Source organism: Stigmatopora nigra, chromosome 22, assembly GCF_051989575.1.
Source record: "Stigmatopora nigra isolate UIUO_SnigA chromosome 22, RoL_Snig_1.1, whole genome shotgun sequence".
Taxonomy (NCBI): domain Eukaryota; kingdom Metazoa; phylum Chordata; class Actinopteri; order Syngnathiformes; family Syngnathidae; genus Stigmatopora; species Stigmatopora nigra.
This window is the reverse complement of record NC_135529.1, coordinates 5,575,404-5,594,518: the sequence shown is the minus strand read 5'-3', so window position 1 is coordinate 5,594,518 and position 19,115 is coordinate 5,575,404. Positions and strand designations below refer to the sequence as shown.

At 38.7% G+C, this 19,115-nt stretch overlaps 1 protein-coding gene across 1 annotated transcript in view; it reads left to right on the top strand.

The window, feature by feature from the left end:
* The first annotated feature begins 170 nt into the window (after positions 1 to 170).
* LOC144180903 (dynein axonemal heavy chain 10-like) overlaps positions 171 to 19,115 on the top strand; it is a 29,474-nt gene continuing 10,529 nt past the window's right edge. Inside the window, exons 1-51 of the mRNA XM_077709056.1 lie at positions 171 to 396; positions 808 to 902; positions 1,038 to 1,140; positions 1,226 to 1,341; positions 1,456 to 1,597; positions 1,864 to 2,255; positions 2,354 to 2,544; positions 2,626 to 2,824; positions 2,917 to 3,111; positions 3,208 to 3,378; positions 3,496 to 3,672; positions 3,752 to 3,910; positions 3,985 to 4,154; positions 4,230 to 4,381; positions 4,470 to 4,634; positions 4,711 to 4,918; positions 4,998 to 5,154; positions 5,260 to 5,736; positions 5,813 to 5,971; positions 6,063 to 6,179; positions 6,280 to 6,382; positions 6,474 to 6,652; positions 6,740 to 6,951; positions 7,241 to 7,397; positions 7,486 to 7,719; positions 7,791 to 7,913; positions 7,985 to 8,218; positions 8,331 to 8,554; positions 8,624 to 8,893; positions 8,978 to 9,161; positions 9,223 to 9,357; positions 9,450 to 9,602; positions 9,706 to 9,894; positions 9,994 to 10,140; positions 10,231 to 10,422; positions 10,548 to 10,666; positions 10,749 to 10,907; positions 11,029 to 11,164; positions 11,241 to 11,363; positions 11,449 to 11,580; positions 11,664 to 11,880; positions 12,051 to 12,170; positions 12,305 to 12,450; positions 12,523 to 12,675; positions 12,768 to 13,028; positions 13,096 to 13,268; positions 13,340 to 13,433; positions 13,526 to 13,693; positions 13,773 to 13,961; positions 14,105 to 14,276; positions 14,380 to 14,509. Coding sequence (XP_077565182.1) covers positions 171 to 396; positions 808 to 902; positions 1,038 to 1,140; positions 1,226 to 1,341; positions 1,456 to 1,597; positions 1,864 to 2,255; positions 2,354 to 2,544; positions 2,626 to 2,824; positions 2,917 to 3,111; positions 3,208 to 3,378; positions 3,496 to 3,672; positions 3,752 to 3,910; positions 3,985 to 4,154; positions 4,230 to 4,381; positions 4,470 to 4,634; positions 4,711 to 4,918; positions 4,998 to 5,154; positions 5,260 to 5,736; positions 5,813 to 5,971; positions 6,063 to 6,179; positions 6,280 to 6,382; positions 6,474 to 6,652; positions 6,740 to 6,951; positions 7,241 to 7,397; positions 7,486 to 7,719; positions 7,791 to 7,913; positions 7,985 to 8,218; positions 8,331 to 8,554; positions 8,624 to 8,893; positions 8,978 to 9,161; positions 9,223 to 9,357; positions 9,450 to 9,602; positions 9,706 to 9,894; positions 9,994 to 10,140; positions 10,231 to 10,422; positions 10,548 to 10,666; positions 10,749 to 10,907; positions 11,029 to 11,164; positions 11,241 to 11,363; positions 11,449 to 11,580; positions 11,664 to 11,880; positions 12,051 to 12,170; positions 12,305 to 12,450; positions 12,523 to 12,675; positions 12,768 to 13,028; positions 13,096 to 13,268; positions 13,340 to 13,433; positions 13,526 to 13,693; positions 13,773 to 13,961; positions 14,105 to 14,276; positions 14,380 to 14,509 — 8,999 coding nt within the window. The remainder of the gene's footprint in view (positions 397 to 807; positions 903 to 1,037; positions 1,141 to 1,225; positions 1,342 to 1,455; positions 1,598 to 1,863; positions 2,256 to 2,353; positions 2,545 to 2,625; positions 2,825 to 2,916; positions 3,112 to 3,207; positions 3,379 to 3,495; positions 3,673 to 3,751; positions 3,911 to 3,984; positions 4,155 to 4,229; positions 4,382 to 4,469; positions 4,635 to 4,710; positions 4,919 to 4,997; positions 5,155 to 5,259; positions 5,737 to 5,812; positions 5,972 to 6,062; positions 6,180 to 6,279; positions 6,383 to 6,473; positions 6,653 to 6,739; positions 6,952 to 7,240; positions 7,398 to 7,485; positions 7,720 to 7,790; positions 7,914 to 7,984; positions 8,219 to 8,330; positions 8,555 to 8,623; positions 8,894 to 8,977; positions 9,162 to 9,222; positions 9,358 to 9,449; positions 9,603 to 9,705; positions 9,895 to 9,993; positions 10,141 to 10,230; positions 10,423 to 10,547; positions 10,667 to 10,748; positions 10,908 to 11,028; positions 11,165 to 11,240; positions 11,364 to 11,448; positions 11,581 to 11,663; positions 11,881 to 12,050; positions 12,171 to 12,304; positions 12,451 to 12,522; positions 12,676 to 12,767; positions 13,029 to 13,095; positions 13,269 to 13,339; positions 13,434 to 13,525; positions 13,694 to 13,772; positions 13,962 to 14,104; positions 14,277 to 14,379; positions 14,510 to 19,115) is intronic.

The window sequence follows — 19,115 nt, the reverse complement described above, 5'->3', positions numbered from 1 at the left end:
TAAGCGTCCAATCCATGTGTGACATTTACCTGGCAGGAAGTCCCTCAGTTTGTTGGTTGCTAATAGCAACGTGCCAAGAAGACGCACTAACGGCACTTCACTGCGCGTCCTTCCGTGTGTAAACTAAATAAAATCGAACTTGCAATGATGAGAAAAGTCCATTTGTAGACATGGCTCACGACGATACACGCGTGGAGTGGATTCGCCAGCGAGTTCGTGTTTCTTTCAACTTAACTAACAATGAATGTTTTGATGAACTTCTGAGTCGCAAAGATGGAGAAGAAGAGGCGCAACTTGTTCGCTTTTTGAATGTCGTTCTGGAAGAAAACACAGTCTGCTGCCTTCTCTTTATGAAAACAGTTCGGGAGGAGGAGATTGAAGTGAAAACTCCTCAAGGTGAAGTTTTTTCTCTTCTTAAATGTTTTATCAGATAATAACAATACATAAAGATGAATTAAGGGCGCATGGAGGGTCCGTTTTCGTCAAAACAAAATAAATTAAATTAAAATGTAAAAGCATTTTTACAGTTTACTTTTGGGAAAAAATGAAAAACATGTTCGATAGCCAGTAGTAATTGAAATAGATATATAAATAACTATCTATACATATAAAAGACTAAATGACTTCACGTACAGTGTTACCTTTTGTCTGCCATTGACAGCAATAGACGTCCAACCTTATGTACCCAGGATCCTTATTCGATGTCCTCCAGTCCCCCCAAGTTGTAAAAGACTGGAAATCTATTGCCGCCTGTTGGTGTTTAAAATAAATTTCCTTACTGAATAATAATTAATGTTACCATTCCAGTATTAGCTTTAGAAAACAGAAAATCTGGTGACGATTTGAATCAGGAGAATTCAAAGATCCAACCTGGACCAGAGACTTCTGAACAACCAAGTCATGTAAGATTTAATTTTTAAAATGATTTAGATATTTTTCATTGTTTTTATTTTTTAAAATTTATATTAAACTATGTTTAGAAGCTTTTTTTGTGTTCATTAATGATTGAAAAAAAAGAATAAATTGTGTATTCTCAGACAATCCAACTTGTCTATCACACTGTTCTGCACATGGCAATAAACCGAGTCCCAGGGGAATTCGCAAAATCTCGAGTTTTATATTTCCTCAGGACCACAAAGAGTAAGAATAAAATCTAAATTATGGCAATTCTGATGCTCTACAGTTGAAAAAAAGAATGGATTGTTCTTTGTGCATCAAATTTTAGATACCATTGTCGAGCCGCGGGACATGACAGAGGCTAATGAGATGATGCCTAAATTCTTCGAGACCGGTTTGCATAATGGGCACAACCTGCAAACTTTGCAGAAAAAACTCATACATGTAAGTAAGGCTTATTCTTATACCACCAAAGAGAGAAAAAAACATGGTACTTTGTTTGTTTATTTTTAGATCTATATTCCACTAATGACTGCCCACCAAATAAAAAAAACTAAGACGGACTGTGAAGAATTCAGCAGTGGAAAGGAGACTCCCACCAAACCAAGTGACCAAGCATCAGTTCGCAATGAGTTACTTAACAGCACTCATAAGTTTTTGGCCTTGGTCAACTCAACTTTTCAACAGCTTCAAACTCAAGGTTTATTTTCAACATAATGAAAAAACACGTTCAAACCCATAGTGCAAATGTTTATGATAACCTGTGATACACAGTAAACACACATGCATCAATATAGGTTTACAGATTAAAAAACAAAAAAAAAACATAAATAGCGCCTCCACTTCCAAGGCTGTTTTTTTTATTTTTTAAATTTAAATAGCCTCTAAATGCGCTGATTGCATCATGTTAACGTTGAGTGACTTCTTCGACTGGAATTTGTTATGAAAGAAAACATTCTTTTTCAGATGAAATTGCTCTGAACATCCCAGAGTTGGTAAATATGGAGCCCGAGGTCAGCCATCTGCTAAACAATCCAATGATGGTGGAGAAGTTGGAGCAGTGTGTGATGAATTGGCAGACTCAGCTTATTGTTGTTATTGAGGAACAAGAAAAAAAGAAGCCAAAAACGCCTAGTCCCATGGCTGAAATTGTTTTTTGGCAGGAAAGGTCATACACCCTAAGTGCTGTGAGAATGAAGCTTAATAAACCTGAAGTTAAGAAGATTCTGCTTTTATTGAAGAAAGCACAAGCAAGTGTCATAACCACTATGGATGCTACAGTAGATAAACTTGTTAAATACTGCGCAGAAGCAGACGAGAATGTACGCTTCCTTCAAACATTGGAAAGGCATTTCAAGGTGATCAAAACATTTGTTAGAAAAGTCTGAAATATTAATGTGTGTGTCTGTATATTTGGATTTTCCCACTGTCCACACTGAGTTTCTTTCTGTTGTAGAATTTGGCTACAGGAACAAACTTAAGTGTTTTTCTTGAGACCATCCCACCTTTAATGAACAGTCTGCAAATTGTGTGGTTAATATCCTCCTACTACAACAACAATGAGCGTATGGTGCCCTTGATGGAACGCATTGTTTGGCAACTGTCAGAACGCGTGGCTCAAGTCATTGATATCCCTGTGCTTTTCAAGTAGGTCAAATTTGGATAAAAAACATTTGGAAGACCGTCTATTTCTCTTTCATTAATGTCTCATTTGGGTTTCTTTCACAGAAATCAAAGAGAAGTGGCAAAATCCAAGGTAGATGATGCTAAACAAGTTCTGGAATTGTGGAAGTCTTCATACTTTGAAGTCCGTGCTGAAATTGAGCAAGCAGGCTCTGGTAAACGCTGGGACTTTGATAAGAGAAAGCTCTTTGAGAAAACTGATTATATATCTGCCATCTGTCAGGACTTGTCTTGTGTTTTGAAGGTTTGTGTCACACACATATTGTCACCTGATGTTTTAAGACTGAATAGGTGACAATGGTTCAATATCTAATATATATGTAATCATTCAAATAGAATTTGGATGAGTATTGCAACATCTTCAGCCCAGACTTAAAAAGTCTGACCTTGGATCCAAAACAATTTGATGAGATGCTGGCCAAAGTGGACAACCTAAGAAAACCTTTTGAGGGAATAACTTTTGATCCTTTCAATATCTGCAAGATGAGCAGTTGGAAAATCCTCATGCAAAACTTTAACAGTAGTGTTCATGTAAGTTTAAAATTCAAAATCATTGTCAACATCAGGTACTTGTTTATTCGCCCAAATATATAATTCTATCTACATTTTATGTGTATATTTGATCAGGCCATTGAGAGAGAGGTCATCACCTTTATTGACCAGTCTTTTAAGGCATTGCGGTCTTCAAGTGCTGCTTTCAGCATGCTTGTAAAATATAAAGACATTTGCTCTCGACCCGCCATCAACAATCATTTGATGAAAAAAAGTAATGAGCTTCTGTCTCAATTTTGCAAAGAGGTTTGTAATGCGTCACTGGATTTTTTGTAATGATTTATAACATTTCATTTCTTGTTATATTGCATGTTATTAGGCACACTGTTGTAAGGATAAGATGTGACTTATATTTTCCTGTAGGTTGACAGTATAAATGAAATTTTCGAGGAAAAGAAAAACAAACCAAACATAAATAAGAACGAGCCCCCCGTGGCAGGTAGTATCAGGTGGGCTCGCACCCTATTTCACCATGTGAAAGAAGGAATGGTTCCACTCCTCACAATGCCAGATTTATTGGGGAGTGAAATGGGCAAAGTGGTGAGTCTTGTATTCTTAGTCAAAGGTGAAAAATAACTATATTTAAAATGCTCTTTTCTCTTGGGATTTTTTTTCTTAGGCAAAAAACAAATACTTCGAACTGGCAAAAAAAATGAGCGACTATACCATGAAGAAGTATAAATTTTGGATTTCAGACACGGAATGTAATTTGCCAACGTTGTTGAAGACACCCATTTTGGCCGTTGTTTTAAATGAAAGTCAATACCAGGGAGAGTTGGTATGTATCAGTCAGTATTACTTCAACCTAGCTTAAAATTGGAGAAAATAACCACTATTTTGATTTGTCTCAAGGTCATTCCGGCATCAACTCTTACCAATTCTCAGCAGCATAAGCGATACCGTGCAAATTTTCCACTCGAGATCATGACAATGATTGCTGAGACAAAAAACTTGATTTCAATGTCTTTTTCCATACCTGAGGTGGCTCAAAATGTGACTCTACAAGAATTGAACTTTATAAGGTCATTACACTCATCAAGAACAACAATATGCAAAAAAAAAACAGATTCAAAGTTAGCATTTTATATTGACTTTAGGTACAATGAAGAGCTGTGCAAGCTTGCCAATCGCTACAACTCTACAATTGATGGTCTGAGTGACGAAAAGATCTCCATGTTGCAAAGAAACATCGAAAGGGTTGAAACACAGTTTTTATCAGGATGCAAAAGATTAAACTGGAACTCCTTGGGTATGATTTTAAAATATTGCTTTGATTTCATTGATGCATATTATACAGGAGGTATAATAAAAATTTTGTTTGTATATTTTCAATTTAGCAATAGCAGATTTCATCAACGAGACAAATCAGGAACTCTCCAAATTTGAGTCAATTGTCAATCAAATCCAAAACAATGAGCTTGATATTGAGGCCAGGTTGCAGTCAATATTGATGGCAAACCTACTGAAATGTCCTGCTCCAGATAAGACAGAGCTTTTACCAAGTACGAATAATATACCAAGTGAATACATCTATATTAACCCTCTATACTGTATCTTATTGTCATGTTTTTTTTACAGGTGTGAGGGAATTTTGTGAATGTCTTGATAGAGAAATGGCCAAGACTGTACATTTGTTGAAAAGCAAATACACTGATATCGGACCTATTCTGACTAAAGTGGAACATGTGATTATGGAAACAAACACTGGCAAGTCCAAATGTATGTCAAATTACTATGCCTACTGGGAACACAAGGTGAACGATTGTCTAATTGACATGGTGCTGAGGTAACTTCTAATGCTGTGACAATTATTTCGACTATCGTTTGACCTCTAAAACATGTCATGTGTTGATTGCCAAATTTAGAAATATCGAAGATTTCAGTGCTGTACTGTCGGGAAGTGAACCTCTTTTCCGTATTGATGCCATCCTCTCTGCCCCCAACATTTTATTGCAACCTCAAATAAACGAGATCTACCAGTTACTCATGCAGTGTATCAGAGATTGTGTCGAGAGCACCAAAGTAAGACCATTATTTTGTCTTCTACCCAGCTACTATTGCAAATTTTAGACTGGAGATTTGCATTGCTTTCTTATGCGATCCGTCCACGTTTATTTTATTTTCCAGGAATTTACACGTTGGATGCACGGATCCTGCATAGAGTGCCCACCACAACAAATAGATGGTGATGACTTGGTGACTTTTAGCTTTTTTGACAGCGTATCTTATCATCCTAAAATCAATGAGAGTGCACTTGCAGTTTCCCAAAATATTCAGCAGTTACTGCTTTCTGCAGACCAATACCTCAATCACTGGAAACAGTACAAGACTCTTTGGGAAAAGGACAAAACTACAGTCTGTGAACGGTTTGCTACTAAAAACCCGTCGTGTGCTATGTACGATCACAGGCTGCAGTTTTATGCTCATATACATCAGAAGGCCCTCCTGGAGCCTGTGTTTATTAATGTGCACATTGTCCAACTAAATATGGAGCCACTTTGCCACACTGTGCAGGAGATGGCAGTGTCATGGATCAGTTCACTTGGGAGTCAGCTCAACAAATCGGCCAAAGAGGAACTCTTCAATTTAAGAGATGAACTCATGGTAAAGTCAATGTCTTTTAAACATGCCTTGAAATGTTACCACCTATCTTACCCCTTTAATCATGTGTTTTCCATAGCAACTTTCAAAGAAACTTAAACAGAGTCCTGACACTTTTGAGAACTTGAAAAATGTCCTTGGGACCATCTCTATTGTGAGAGATATGTCTCTTAAGGTGGAGCTCAGCATCACCGATATTCAGGAAAGATATAGAACAATGGCTATGTACAAAGTGGAGGTAATCTGATTAAGCATAAACTACTACTAAATGTTTTGCATAAGTGACTCAACATTTTACAAAATTATTGAGCTGTATCTTTAATGTTTAGGTTGAAAAAGAGGAGCTTGAGCTGGTAGAGAACATCAACCATATTTGGAAGCAACTGTTTGTGGGATCCAAAAAAGTAGATCTGAGTCTCACAAATATAAAGATTTCATTCAAAGAGGTTAGAATATTAGACTCTTTCAATACACATAATAATATACTATTCATGCGGGAGGACCTTTGTGATACGTCTCTTTCTTTATCACCTGATTTAAACAAAGACCACCCAGAAGATGGCAGAAGATTTTCGGGTGGAGTTGTCCATCTTTGTAGAAAGCTTCAATATGCATGGTCCTGGAGCTGTGGGGAATGATTTAGATAAAGGTATATATTTTCTCCAAATCTTTACTGAAATAACTGAATTTTACTTAGATTTTAGACATTGCAATGATCTATTCATTTTTAAACTTGTTAGGACTATCAATAATGGAATCGTATGAAGCGGAGCTCGCCAAAATGGTGGAAGGACGGCAGGAGATAGCTAATGCTGAGAAGCTGTTGGACCTTCCTGTCCTTGCATATCCAGAGATTGTCAGCATGCAAAAAGACATGGATAGCTTCAAGCAGATTTATGGTATCTACCGCGATCAAAAGGTCAGGTTTAAAATGTCACAAAAATTCCATGATGCATCAGATTTTCTGTACACAAAACACTGTCTGGTTCTTGATATTGTTCTCCAGGCTGCAAAGACAAAGTGGTCTCAGACCTTGTGGATAGACTTAAACATCCATTTACTTCAGGAAGGAGTTGAATCCTTTGTTCAGGATTTGAGGAAATTGCCCAAAGATGTACAAGTGCTCCCCGTGGCTTGCTTTGTCGAGGCCAGAATGAAGGAATTCAAAGATTCTCTCCCACTTCTGCTCGACCTGAAGAACGAAGCACTCAGAGAAAGGTTGGTTACTTTTTTCACCTTCAACAGCGTTGTTACATCCTGGTATTCACATCTTCAAGTCATGCCAATAACAGTAGAAGCATAACAGATCAACAAAGTAGCAGTTTAATTTTTTAATTTCAATTTTAAAAAAAATTCTGGGACACACAAAGGAAGGAGAGCCAACAGAAACACAGCAGGGGAAACTCATACAATCACATGGACAGGACACACAAGGAAAATACATCCATCCACGAAAAATCCCAAACAAAAAGTAACAAGTACACAATGATTTGACTTTCTCCAACAGACACTGGGAGGAATTGATGCAAAGGACGGGCACAAGCTTTGAGATCAACATGCGCAGTTTTACACTGGAAAATGTGTTTGCAATGGATCTTCATAAAAATGCAAATGTCACAGATGAAATTGTCACTTCAGCGGTGAAAGAGCTTGCTATTGAAAAGGTAAGCTCTTTACCAATACGTCCAAATTGGAGTTAAAATGTGAAATAATGAAAGAAAATTCATTAAAATGTCTCTTTGTGCCACTCAGAGTGTAAAGGAGGTGGCGAAGACCTGGGAAAACATTAAATTCATTGTACAGCTCTCTAGTCAACACACGAAAAAACAGTGTTACGTCTTGGGTGCTGTTGATGAGATTCTCCTGAATGTGGAGAACGACTCCTTGAATTTGCAAAGCATGGCAGGGAGCCGATTTGTGGGACCTTTTCTAAGCACCATACAACAATGGGAGAAAGACCTGTCTCTTATTCACGAAATCATAGAGGTCAGAAAATGTATATTCACCCGCCTGTAACGGTTCATCTATAATTCTATATACTTAATACTTATGCCCAGGTTTGGTTGCTGGTACAACGGAAATGGATGTATTTAGAGAACATATTCATTGGTGGTGATATTTCCTCGCAGTTACCGGAGGAAGCCAAAAAATTTGACACAATCGACAAAATATTTAAACATGTGAGTTTTGCCCACACCTCAGTTTATTGTATGAATGAACTTTTAAGTATTTACTGGTAATTTTTGTGTAGATAATGAATGAAACACAGAGAAACCCAAACATAAAGCAGTGTTGCCTGGCCCCTAACCGGCTAACAGAACTGCAGAACCTTAGTGAGAACCTTGAAAGGTGTCAGAAGAGCCTCAACGATTATCTAGATTCCAAACGGGATGCCTTCCCTCGCTTCTACTTCATCTCTGATGATGAACTGCTCTGTATTTTGGGAAGTAGGCACCATGAGGGTGTTCAAGAACATATGATAAAGGTAAGAATGTAAAATAATCATCCTTGAAAGCATTAATAAACCTTCTCGGACGAAGTATGTGAAGCAAAATAGGTGAAACATCTTAAACACTATTTCACTTTTCTTTCGCCAGATGTATGATAACATCGAATCCCTACGTTTTGACACGAAGAGTAGTGAAGAGACATCGGTAGCAGCCATAGTGTCTACCGAAGGTGAAGTGATGGAATTTCAAAAGTCTGTACAAGTAAAAGGAAGGGTGGAGGAATGGATGACAGAAGTCTTAACTGAGATGAGACGAAGTAATCGACTAATCACTAAAGAAGCAATTTTTCGGAACTGTGAAGACGGAGGCAGGTGTGTGTTGATTTTCAGCATGTTTATTTTCTGTGTGTCAGTGAGTGAAACCGTCTCCTTGTCATTTAGGGTGGATTGGATGTTGCTCTTTCAAGGCATGGTGGTATTGGCAACAAATCAAGTGTGGTGGACATGGGAGGTGGAAGATGTTTTTAAAACCTTGAAAAAGGGAGATAAAGATGCTTTAAAGAATTATTCGAAGAAAATGCACCAGCAGATTGATGAGTTGGTCACACGTATAACACGGCCTTTAGGGAAAAATGATAGACGAAAGATCAACACTGTCCTTATCAATGATGTTCATGCAAGAGACATTGTGGACTGCTTTTTACAGAACAGGTATGGCTCTCATCACTCAGGTTGCCGATACTGTGTAGATTAAGTATAGTTTTTTGAATTGCAGTCTCCTGTTTCTCTCTGCAGTATCATGGATGCGGAGGAGTTTGAATGGGAAAGCCAATTAAGATTCTACTGGGTCCAGGAAGAAGACAATGTTGTTGTGCGCCAGTGCAGTTCATCTTTCTTCTACGGCTATGAATACATGGGGTTGAATGGCCGGTTGATTATTACTCCTCTGACAGACAGAATCTACCTCACCCTTACACAGGTTTGGTTACATTTAAACACTTTACGCAACTTACTGATATTGCTATGCATTTGTGTTGAAGGCTCTCTCCATGTTCCTGGGTGGTGCTCTTGCTGGACCAGCTGGTACTGGTAAAACAGAGTCCACCAAAGATTTGGCCAAAGCTTTGGGCCTGCTCTGTGTGGTTACCAACTGTAGTGAAGGCATGGACTACAAGGTAAGAAGCTTGAATAGAATTCCAATTGTCCTCAAAAAGTTTGGTTTGTAATTATGTTCCTATTGACCTAATTTGTTGTATTCTCTTTGCAGGCTGTGGGGAAAATCCTCTCTGGTCTGGCCCAATGTGGAGCCTGGGGCTGCTTTGATGATTTCAACCGTATTGATGCGTCAGTCCTTTCCGTTATCTCTTCCCAAATTCATACAATTCGCAATGCTCTTATTTTTTCCCTCAAAGTATTTAATGTGAGTCTTTCAAATTCTTTATTATAATTCCTGGTCATTTTTGGGTCTTGAGATTTGCTGTTTGTACATTGGCCAACTAACACTCTGGCATTTTGGACATCAGTTTGAGGGTCACGAGATTACCCTGGATAACCGAATTGGGATATTCATCACCATGAACCCGGGCTATCCGGGGCGCACAGAGCTGCCCGAGTCAGTCAAAGCCCTCTTTAGACCTGTTGTGGTGATTGTACCCGATTTGGAACAAATTTGTGAGATTATGCTCTTTTCTGAGGGATTCCTTATGGCCAAGGTGAAATTTTTTTTTACCTGCATGCGTAAACAAATTTACAGTGGAAAATTGCACTTTTGCTTCTCAAGAACAGAAAATGTGAACTTATGTTTCATTTAGGTCCTCGCAAAGAAGATGACTGTGCTCTATAAATTGTCTCGCGAGCAGCTCTCCAAGCAGTCTCATTATGACTTTGGCCTGCGAGCTTTGAAATCTGTCTTGGTGATGGCAGGAGAACTGAAGAGGGGCTCACCAGACATTACTGAGGTGCAATCATCACTTTTTTTTCCTCCAGATTTCACACTTGGAAAAGTCAATGAGTGGGAGTTAAGCAAATTCTTCTTCCTTTCTTTCTAGGATTTACTGCTAATGAGAGCTTTGAGGGACATGAATCTGCCAAAGTTTGTATTTGAGGATGTTCCTCTATTCCTTGGCCTAATCTCAGACCTGTTTCCCAAACTGGAATGCCCTCGCGTACGCTATCCTAAATTCAATGACGCTGTTGAAGAAGTCCTGGAGGGGAATAAATACATCATGTTACCAATTCAGGTATAATGTGTTCTTCACACTATCATAGTATACATTTATGATGCATGATGCTGAAAATGGTCTGGCTTTTAGCAACAAAAAAAACAATTGTTGTTGAGGCTACAAATGGATATTTGTGCTTTCAGGTGGATAAAGTGGTGCAGATGTATGAAACAATGATGACACGACACACAACTATGATAGTGGGTCCAACAGGTGGAGGCAAATCGGTTGTAATAAATACTTTATGTCAAGCTCAAACCAAGTCAGTCTTTCTCAGATGACCTTATTTTCTACTGCTACCTTCTTGTTACATTACAGTCATTGATTTATTATTTCACCACCAGATTGGGATTACATACCAAATTATATCCTTTGAACCCCAAAGCTGTGAGTGTCATTGAACTGTATGGTATCTTGGACCCTGACACTCGAAACTGGACAGACGGGCTCTTATCCAACATCTTCCGTGACATCAACAAGCCTACTGACAATGAAGAAAAGAGGTAAAATAAAACATTTCATAAAGAGCAAGTAACATATAATATGTGCCATACACAAGTCTTTTACAGTATATGTCAATACAAGTAATGTAGAACATTCTTTAACTTAAATTTAAACTCACAGATACATCCTCTTTGATGGAGATGTGGATGCTCTGTGGGTTGAGAACATGAATTCAGTCATGGATGACAACAAGCTCCTCACTTTGCCAAATGGGGAACGAATTTGTTTACAAGGCCACTGTGCCCTGCTCTTTGAGGTCTGTCGAAGTTGCACACTGTATGTCTTACATACTTCTATAATGGTTCTTCATATTGATTTTTTTGTGATTGCAGGTTGGAGATCTGCAGTATGCTTCACCGGCTACTGTTTCTCGCTGTGGAATGGTTTTTGTAGATCCTAAAAACCTGAGTTACACCCCATACTGGCAAAAGTGGCTGACAGAGAGACCCATTCAAGTACAGCACCTCCATTGTGTTACAACAGTACTCAATCATAAGATGATATTTGAACATTCATCAACATTTATTTGTGATGTGACAGGAACAACATGTGCTGGAAAATCTCTTTGAAAAATATGTCCCCAGATTGATTGACATGATCGTGAAAGGGCTTGTTGATGGAAAACAAATACAGAAATTGAGGACTGTTGTCACTCAAACAGATTTGAACATGGTAGGATGGTGTTCCAGAGTTTAGCATTATCTTTGATCTTAGAAATTTACAAGGATTTCTGACTGTTTTGGTGATATGTTTAGGTGTCCCAGCTCTGCATGATACTTGATTCTCTACTTGAAATTGAGAACCAAAGTGCTGCAGTGTTGGAGTGCTTCTTCTTAGAAGCACTCTTCTTGTCTCTTGGTGCCACATTGATGGACAGTGAAAGGGAGAAATTTGATCATTTAATCAAAAAACATTCTTGCTTACCCATTGTGAGTGATGACAAAACACTGGCAGGACCAGGTCAAATCCCAGGTAAAAGATTCATTTTTTAGGTGTTATTTTGCTGATATTTTATTGTGTGCTCTGCTGAAATGGACAAGGAAACTAGTTTGTTCTTGTACAATAAAAGAGGTAAAACATAAAGTTAAAATTCATTGTCAGTATTGTATTAATGATTATTTACGCTTGTATCCTTGATTTAGGCTACCTGCCCAGTCTTTTTGATTTCCATTTTGATGGAACACAGCAGAAGTGGGTTCCCTGGAGTAGTCTGGTTGCCACTTACATACATAATCATGACAGAAAGTTTGCTGATATTCTAGGTACGACAATGTCAGATCAGCATTATTTGTCATTAGAAGTGCAAGTGGTTCATGTATTAGTAATTTTAACCAATATCTTTTTAACAATTAATCTTCTACCGTCTTTGCTTTTAATTGTCCGTCCCTAACCTCAGTTCCAACAGTCGACACCACAAAAACTAGCTGGATCCTTGAACAGATGGTGAAAATAAAGAGGCCTGTTCTTTTGGTCGGAGAACCTGGAACCTCCAAAACAGCCACCGTTCACAACTTTCTGAAGAACCAAAATGTCGACACAAGAGTGAGTTCATGAGCTAGCTCTGCTGCATTTAATACTGTTGTCAAACTTCATGCTCTTAATATTCCCCAACAGACCACTTTGACCATCAACCTTTCATTTGGGACAACATCAATGGACCTTCAGAAGAACCTTGAAGCCAATATTGAAAAAAGAACCAAAGACATATATGGTCCACAAATGGGAAAGACATTGTTGGTCTACATAGATGACATGAATATGCCAAAGGTATGTCCAACACATTTGGACCTGTTTGACATCAGAACTAAGCAAATGACTCAATTCCTGTATTTGGGGGTATTCATTTTCATGGTTTCCAGGTGGATAGCTATGGTACACAGCAGCCTATTGCACTGCTGAAGCTCTTGTTGGACAGGGGAGGCATTTATGACCGAGGGAAGGAGCTCACCTACAAAATCCTCAAGGACCTTGGCTTCATTGCTACTATGGGAAAGGCAGGAGGCGGCAGGAATGAGGTTGATCCTCGCTTCATTTCACTCTTCAGTGTATTCAGCATTCCATTCCCTGCTGTAGAGTCTCTCCACCTGATCTATTCCTCTATTCTCAGAGGCCACACCAAAGTGAGTATTTCTTTTTGAGATTACACTGGGCTCAATGCATCTCATGTATATTGATTGAAAATTTTAGCATTTTGAGGATTCAGTACAGAAGATTTGTGACAAAGTCACCTTCTGCACACTGCAACTGTACAAAAACCTTGTCAAAGACCTGCCACCAACTCCAGCAAAGTTCCACTACATCTTTAATCTACGAGACCTGTCAAGGGTCTACAATGGGCTGACACTCACTCGGCCTGATAGGTCTGATCATTCTAAGGCATATTTCTCCTGGTTGTTTTGTGTTTGATGATTACCTCTTTGTATTATAACAGGTTTCAATTGGTTTCTATATTTGTTCGGGTTTGGCGAAATGAATGTCTAAGGATTTTCCATGATAGACTTATTGACGAAAAAGACAAGAACTTGGTAAATAACTATCGACCCGCTTTCTGTTTAGCACTACAATTTATCAACATGATCTTCTTATTTATTCATATATTTATTTTTTAACCCCTTAGGTTCAAGGCCTTCTAAGAAACTTAGTTGAGACCCATTTTAAGGAAAATATGGAGGACGTTATGAGAGATCCAATTCTTTTTGGAGACTACAGAGCAGCCCTTAGTGAGACAGAAACAAGAGTATATGAGGACTTGCTAGACTATGAAGCTTGTAAAGCCCTGTTTCAGGTATGGTGAGGTTATTTTTGCTTTTGCATTCTTTTAGGTTAGGAACGTCAATCAAAATGACCAATTTTGCATTCTACAGGAGATTCTTGAGGAATATAATGATGGAATGCCAAGGATGAACCTGGTGCTGTTCCACGATGCTCTGGAACATCTGACCCGCGTGCACCGAATCATCCGCATTGATGGAAGCCATGCTTTGCTAGTGGGTGTGGGAGGCTCGGGGAAGCAGTCTCTCACCAAGCTTGCTGCATTTGCTGCTAACTGTGAGGTTGTAAAAACATGACACTTCAAAAAAATGTAATCATTGCTATTAGGTTGTCAAATGTTCTGCAAAGTAAAATAGCTTCTATTAGTACTCAAGTGACACCTTTAAGTACTAACGACATGCTTCTTTCATCATTGCGGATTCAGCTGTTTGAGATAACACTCACTAGAGGTTATTGCCATCCAAACTTTTGTGATGACCTGAAAAAATTGTATTATAAGCTTGGCATTGAAAATAAGAAGATCGTGTTTCTCTTCAATGATGGGCACGTTGCTGAAGAAGGGTTTTTGGAACTCATCAACAACATGCTTACTTCAGGTTGGACTTGTTTTCTAAAGTCTGGGTTTATTATAAAACATGATAACACTTCTCGTGAGAAAGAAGTGACCTATTGTGCTACGATTGTGATGTTGTCTGATAGGCATTGTTCCTGCATTGTTTCCTGATGATGAAAAAGAATCGATTCTCAACCAAATTCGTGACGAGGCCCTAAAAGAGGGAGCCGGACCATCGAAAGCCAGCGTGTGGCAGTATTTTGTCAAGAAAAGTGTGTCAGGTTCATTAATAATTACCTTCGTCCGTAATTATCAATAACTGCAGGAAGACATCTTATTCAATTATTGACATTTAATTAAATAGAAATGGATACAAACAGATAAAAAGCTTCCGGAAGGGAGAGTTACAGCAAGCGTCACCGTACGACTTCCGAACGTCTCCTCGAATAGACATTTTCGTCCTATTCTTATGGTCACAAGTTACAGAGTTGTTGATCATTCCATCACGTATGAGTAAAAACAACATCTGGGACTACAATAACAATCAAGGTATTTTACTAATAACAAAAACAGGGACTAGACCTAACAACATTTAGATTAGAGTAATTATACAACCTCCTTGACCTAAGAATCATATAATATAATCATAATCATATAATCGTTACATACAGAAAAACCCGAAGTGTACGGTTACATAACGATAACAATATTCTTGTTATTGTCCGAATAGCCCTGTCCTCGTCACCAAGGGCCCACCAAATCTCAAGGACCCAGATTGGGTGGATTGTTTGTATAACCATCCTGGAACAGGCTGTCTAGGTTAAAGATGACTTGGTGTGACCTCAAGACTTTTGAAAAACAGAAAGAGAATGATTTAACAAAGTAATGAATTAATACAAAGAAAAGAAAGAGATTGATTTAATAAAGAAATGAATTAATATAACTATTATAATAATAAAACAGAATAAACCCAACATTCCCCCGTTTTTATAATATGTATGTTATTAGTCATTTCTTAGTAATCACTAAATGGAAATGTCGGTGACTGCGATTTTATCCGCCTACTCCTTACTCCCATGGCTGGTCTGAAAGAGAAAAAACATAATTATATTCGTCCAATTGGTCCTCGGATTTACCGTACTCCTGGACCTCACTGCTTTCCCCAAACCGTCCCATAAGATACAACTCATGTACTTTAGAATTTGTAGGGGCAATTTCAGTAGTTATAAGTCGGCTTAGCAAGGAGCGCAAACAGGGGATACTACATCACCCACACAATGTTAGGATAGCGGTAATTGTGCCTATAGTCCAAATCTTTAGATTTTCCAAAGGTCTTATCCCACCAATCTGACAATGCGGACGTATCTACTCCAGAGTGCTCTTGCATATTGCGGTTCAGTGTTTGCAGGCCAGTAATGGCCCTGGTGAGAGATCCACTGGGTGACGCGTTGTTCGGTATGAAGGTGCAACATTGTTTTCCAAACATTGCACACACGCCCCCTGTTTCAAGGATCATATCCACCGCTATGCGATTCTGGAACGCCATCAGACTGGTAGCTGCCAGTTGTTCCTTCATGGCCACAAATCCCTGTTCAGTATAATTTCCAAGTTTTGAACATTGTAATGTAAGTAATTTATTCTATCCACAATTTTGTTTGGGGTGATTAGAAGGAAGATAGACTCCCAACCTGCTGCGATCTGATTAGCCAGCTTATACTCATCTGGTACGCCCCGGGGGATGCCAATCGCATCAATGTATGTTGGATCTCCTTCCCTCCATGCCTCTCGACGATGTCGGGAGGGTCGACCCTTCACCTCCGAATTATGAGCCGCCAATTGTATCTCCTCCACTGTGGATGGAAAAACAGACACCGGTAAGAGCAGTGAGACCAAAGTACCTAGTCCTGCCGCGTTTCGGCAGGAGTCGTATAATTTATCTACCACCCCGCCACCATAGGCCAGAACGTGGTATCAGGGGTGTAGTTTGTTTTAGAACGCCGGTACACCACGTCTCATTTATCGCCCCCAGCTTCAGACCATGCCCTGTAAGGTTTAAGCAGGTAAAATGATTAAACAGTGGAAAAATTGACTTCCTATTTACCGCGTAACAGGATAAACACTGCTTCAATATTTTTTCTTGCCAAGTAGGACACGTTTTTTCATTTGTAAAAACACTTTTCCCCAAATGAATGGTGATTGAGGGAGTTGTTAGACCCCATCGTATTTTCCCTTGTCTGGTAGGTTATCCTAATCCTTTGTAAGATGGTTTAGTCTCAATTGAAACCATATGGAGACGTCAAACCCAATATAAAAGAGTTCCCTATAGTTTTATGGTATTGCTTGCTGAGCAATAATCTTTTCAATTAATATTGGTGTTTCCCGTATCTTATTAAGTCAGAAAGTTTATCTTACCCGTCCCCTCAATGTTTCAATTGAGACCACCCTTTTACCAAAGTAGCTCCACATAGTGCTTGCCTTCTTTACACTCCATTAACAGCGCCCAATTATCCCCCGTTTGGGAAATCCCTGTTTCAGAAATAAATTTCACAGGTTAATATGTCAGTCCAAGCTTTCCAATCTTGACCAATTTCTGCAACAAGGCTTTTCCCAATCTTTAATTTTTTGCTGTTAATGTACCACACATATTTCCCACCATCTCTTTTTGTATGGCAACCGGGACGTCGCCGAGTCCAAATATATATTTTCAATGTGGAAATTTGATTTAGTATGTAATGTTAATTAAATGTAAATGTGTATGTTTCTCGGTTTACCCTCCCGTAAGAAGGTGTATCCTCAATTGAAACGCCTCCGCCTTTTTCTCCAACTGGAGAAAACAACCCTACTGTGGAAAGGAATAGAATCACAATCATCATTAATCTCATTGCCCCAAAAGCAATAATTGTTTTCAACATGACTTTTTGTCTTTGTTTAGGGAGTTTTCCTCTTGAAACGTTTCAATTTAGACAACCTTCTTACTGTGGGAAAGGTGCATCCGTGTCCCCTTTCAGTAACAAGGACCCTCCCACTTTGCGTTGCTCCGATGTTTCTTCTTTTATGCTGCTTATCAGCATCCAGTCTTCAAGAATCACCGTCGCTTCGTCCGTTTCCTGTTGAGAAGCAAAATCTCCCTCTGATAGTCTAAATTTGGTGTGTGCGTTTTTTTTTTTTCTTCTCTGATAGATTCGCCTCATCATCCAATTGTCATTGTGTGGTGAATAATAACAATTTGTAAGGTCTACCAAACAGGACTTCATATAAGGTCCGCCAATTGTGGATGGTAGACAACTATTATATTAACAAAATGGGAGCCATTATCACTATAAATAGTTTCTGGAATTCCATATCGTGGAATGATATCCATATGATCTAATAAAAATAAAATAAAATCTATATGTATTTTTTGAAATGGATATGTGGGTATGCATATAGATTTAAACCCTAAGCCTTGTAGTGCCGTTGTAGCAAGGCCCCCCCTTGTCGAGACATAGGTCTTCCCTTGACTCAAGCCCAAATTATTTTCTTTATTGATCTTTTATTGATAGATTATGTCTCGGTGGTCTGCCAATCAAAAAACACAAAAAGACAAACTATCATTCACGCTCACACTCATAAACAGAAGAATTTAGTGTGTTCAACCAGTCTAGCATCCATAATTTCATTTTGTGGGAGTAAACTGGAGTACCCGGAGAAAATCCACAAATTCTCGAGGACGCCATGAATACCCCACATTCCGGAAGGTCTGGATCCACCCCGCATTCATTAGTAGATCCTTTAATATACACACCCCCACTCTAGCATTTTAACCGTTTGTAAAAAATTACCTTCAAGTTTCACACAAAGTTATATCCTTTTTAATGCTATCCGTTTACCTGTTTGTTCCCCGAATTGAGGTGGGAATAGTTTCACATCTAAAGTTTTTATTTTTTACAGCCGCCATGACCTAATGGCCCCCTATCATGTTTTTGGAAAATCCCAATTCCCTCTAATAGCATGCCAATCACCTTTTAATGCGGCCATCCAATTTTGTTTCTACTTGTTTCAGGTGATAAGATAATCTCCCCCATTTGTAAAACAAATTCATCCACGCCTAATTTATACAACATGACGCCTATGGCCTTTATTACGTCGCCTTGACTCCAAATTCTATGAACCAAGATAACACGCCTAATTTGTAAGCGAATTTCGCCCATCCCATTTTGTTCATAGACAACCCATCTACCTAAAGCGTCACTTGTTTCAAAACATGAAAGGCCCCACTAGAATTTGTGCATCCAGCGCCAAATAGAGCCTATTTACACATTTGTCTCAAACTTGTTTTAGATATGGGGTCCCCAATTTCCCAAAATTTCCCAGAATTTATGTACTACCACATCCTGTCAAAAACCCAAAACGACTAACATAACCTGTTTCTAAGCCAGATTCTGGAATTTGGAGAATTTCTCCTTTCCCTCCCTTATCTAAGCTTGTTATTGTCACTCGTTATCACTGTAACATTCAGGCGTATTAACCCCATCGTTGCTAAAGTTCTAACCAATTTGCATGCCCTTAAAGCCGTAAAAGCAACGTTATTTGGTTGTATCAATTGACCAATGCTTATCCAATCCGTAATATCCTTAAAGTCATCAATATGACCTGTGACAAAGCATATTTCCTCCTGCCAGGACAACAGACAATGTTCTTTCAAGTGCACTTTGAAAAACATTCCATGTTACTCCATTCTTAGGGAAAATATGCTCATCCTAAACCAATTATTTTATTTACAATTCACCTAATTATTTGGATGAATGCCATGAATTTTATCATGCCACTATTGCATTGTAAATTTCCCATCTGATGTCGTTAATCAGCCAAATAATTCAATACCTACTATACTTTGTAAATC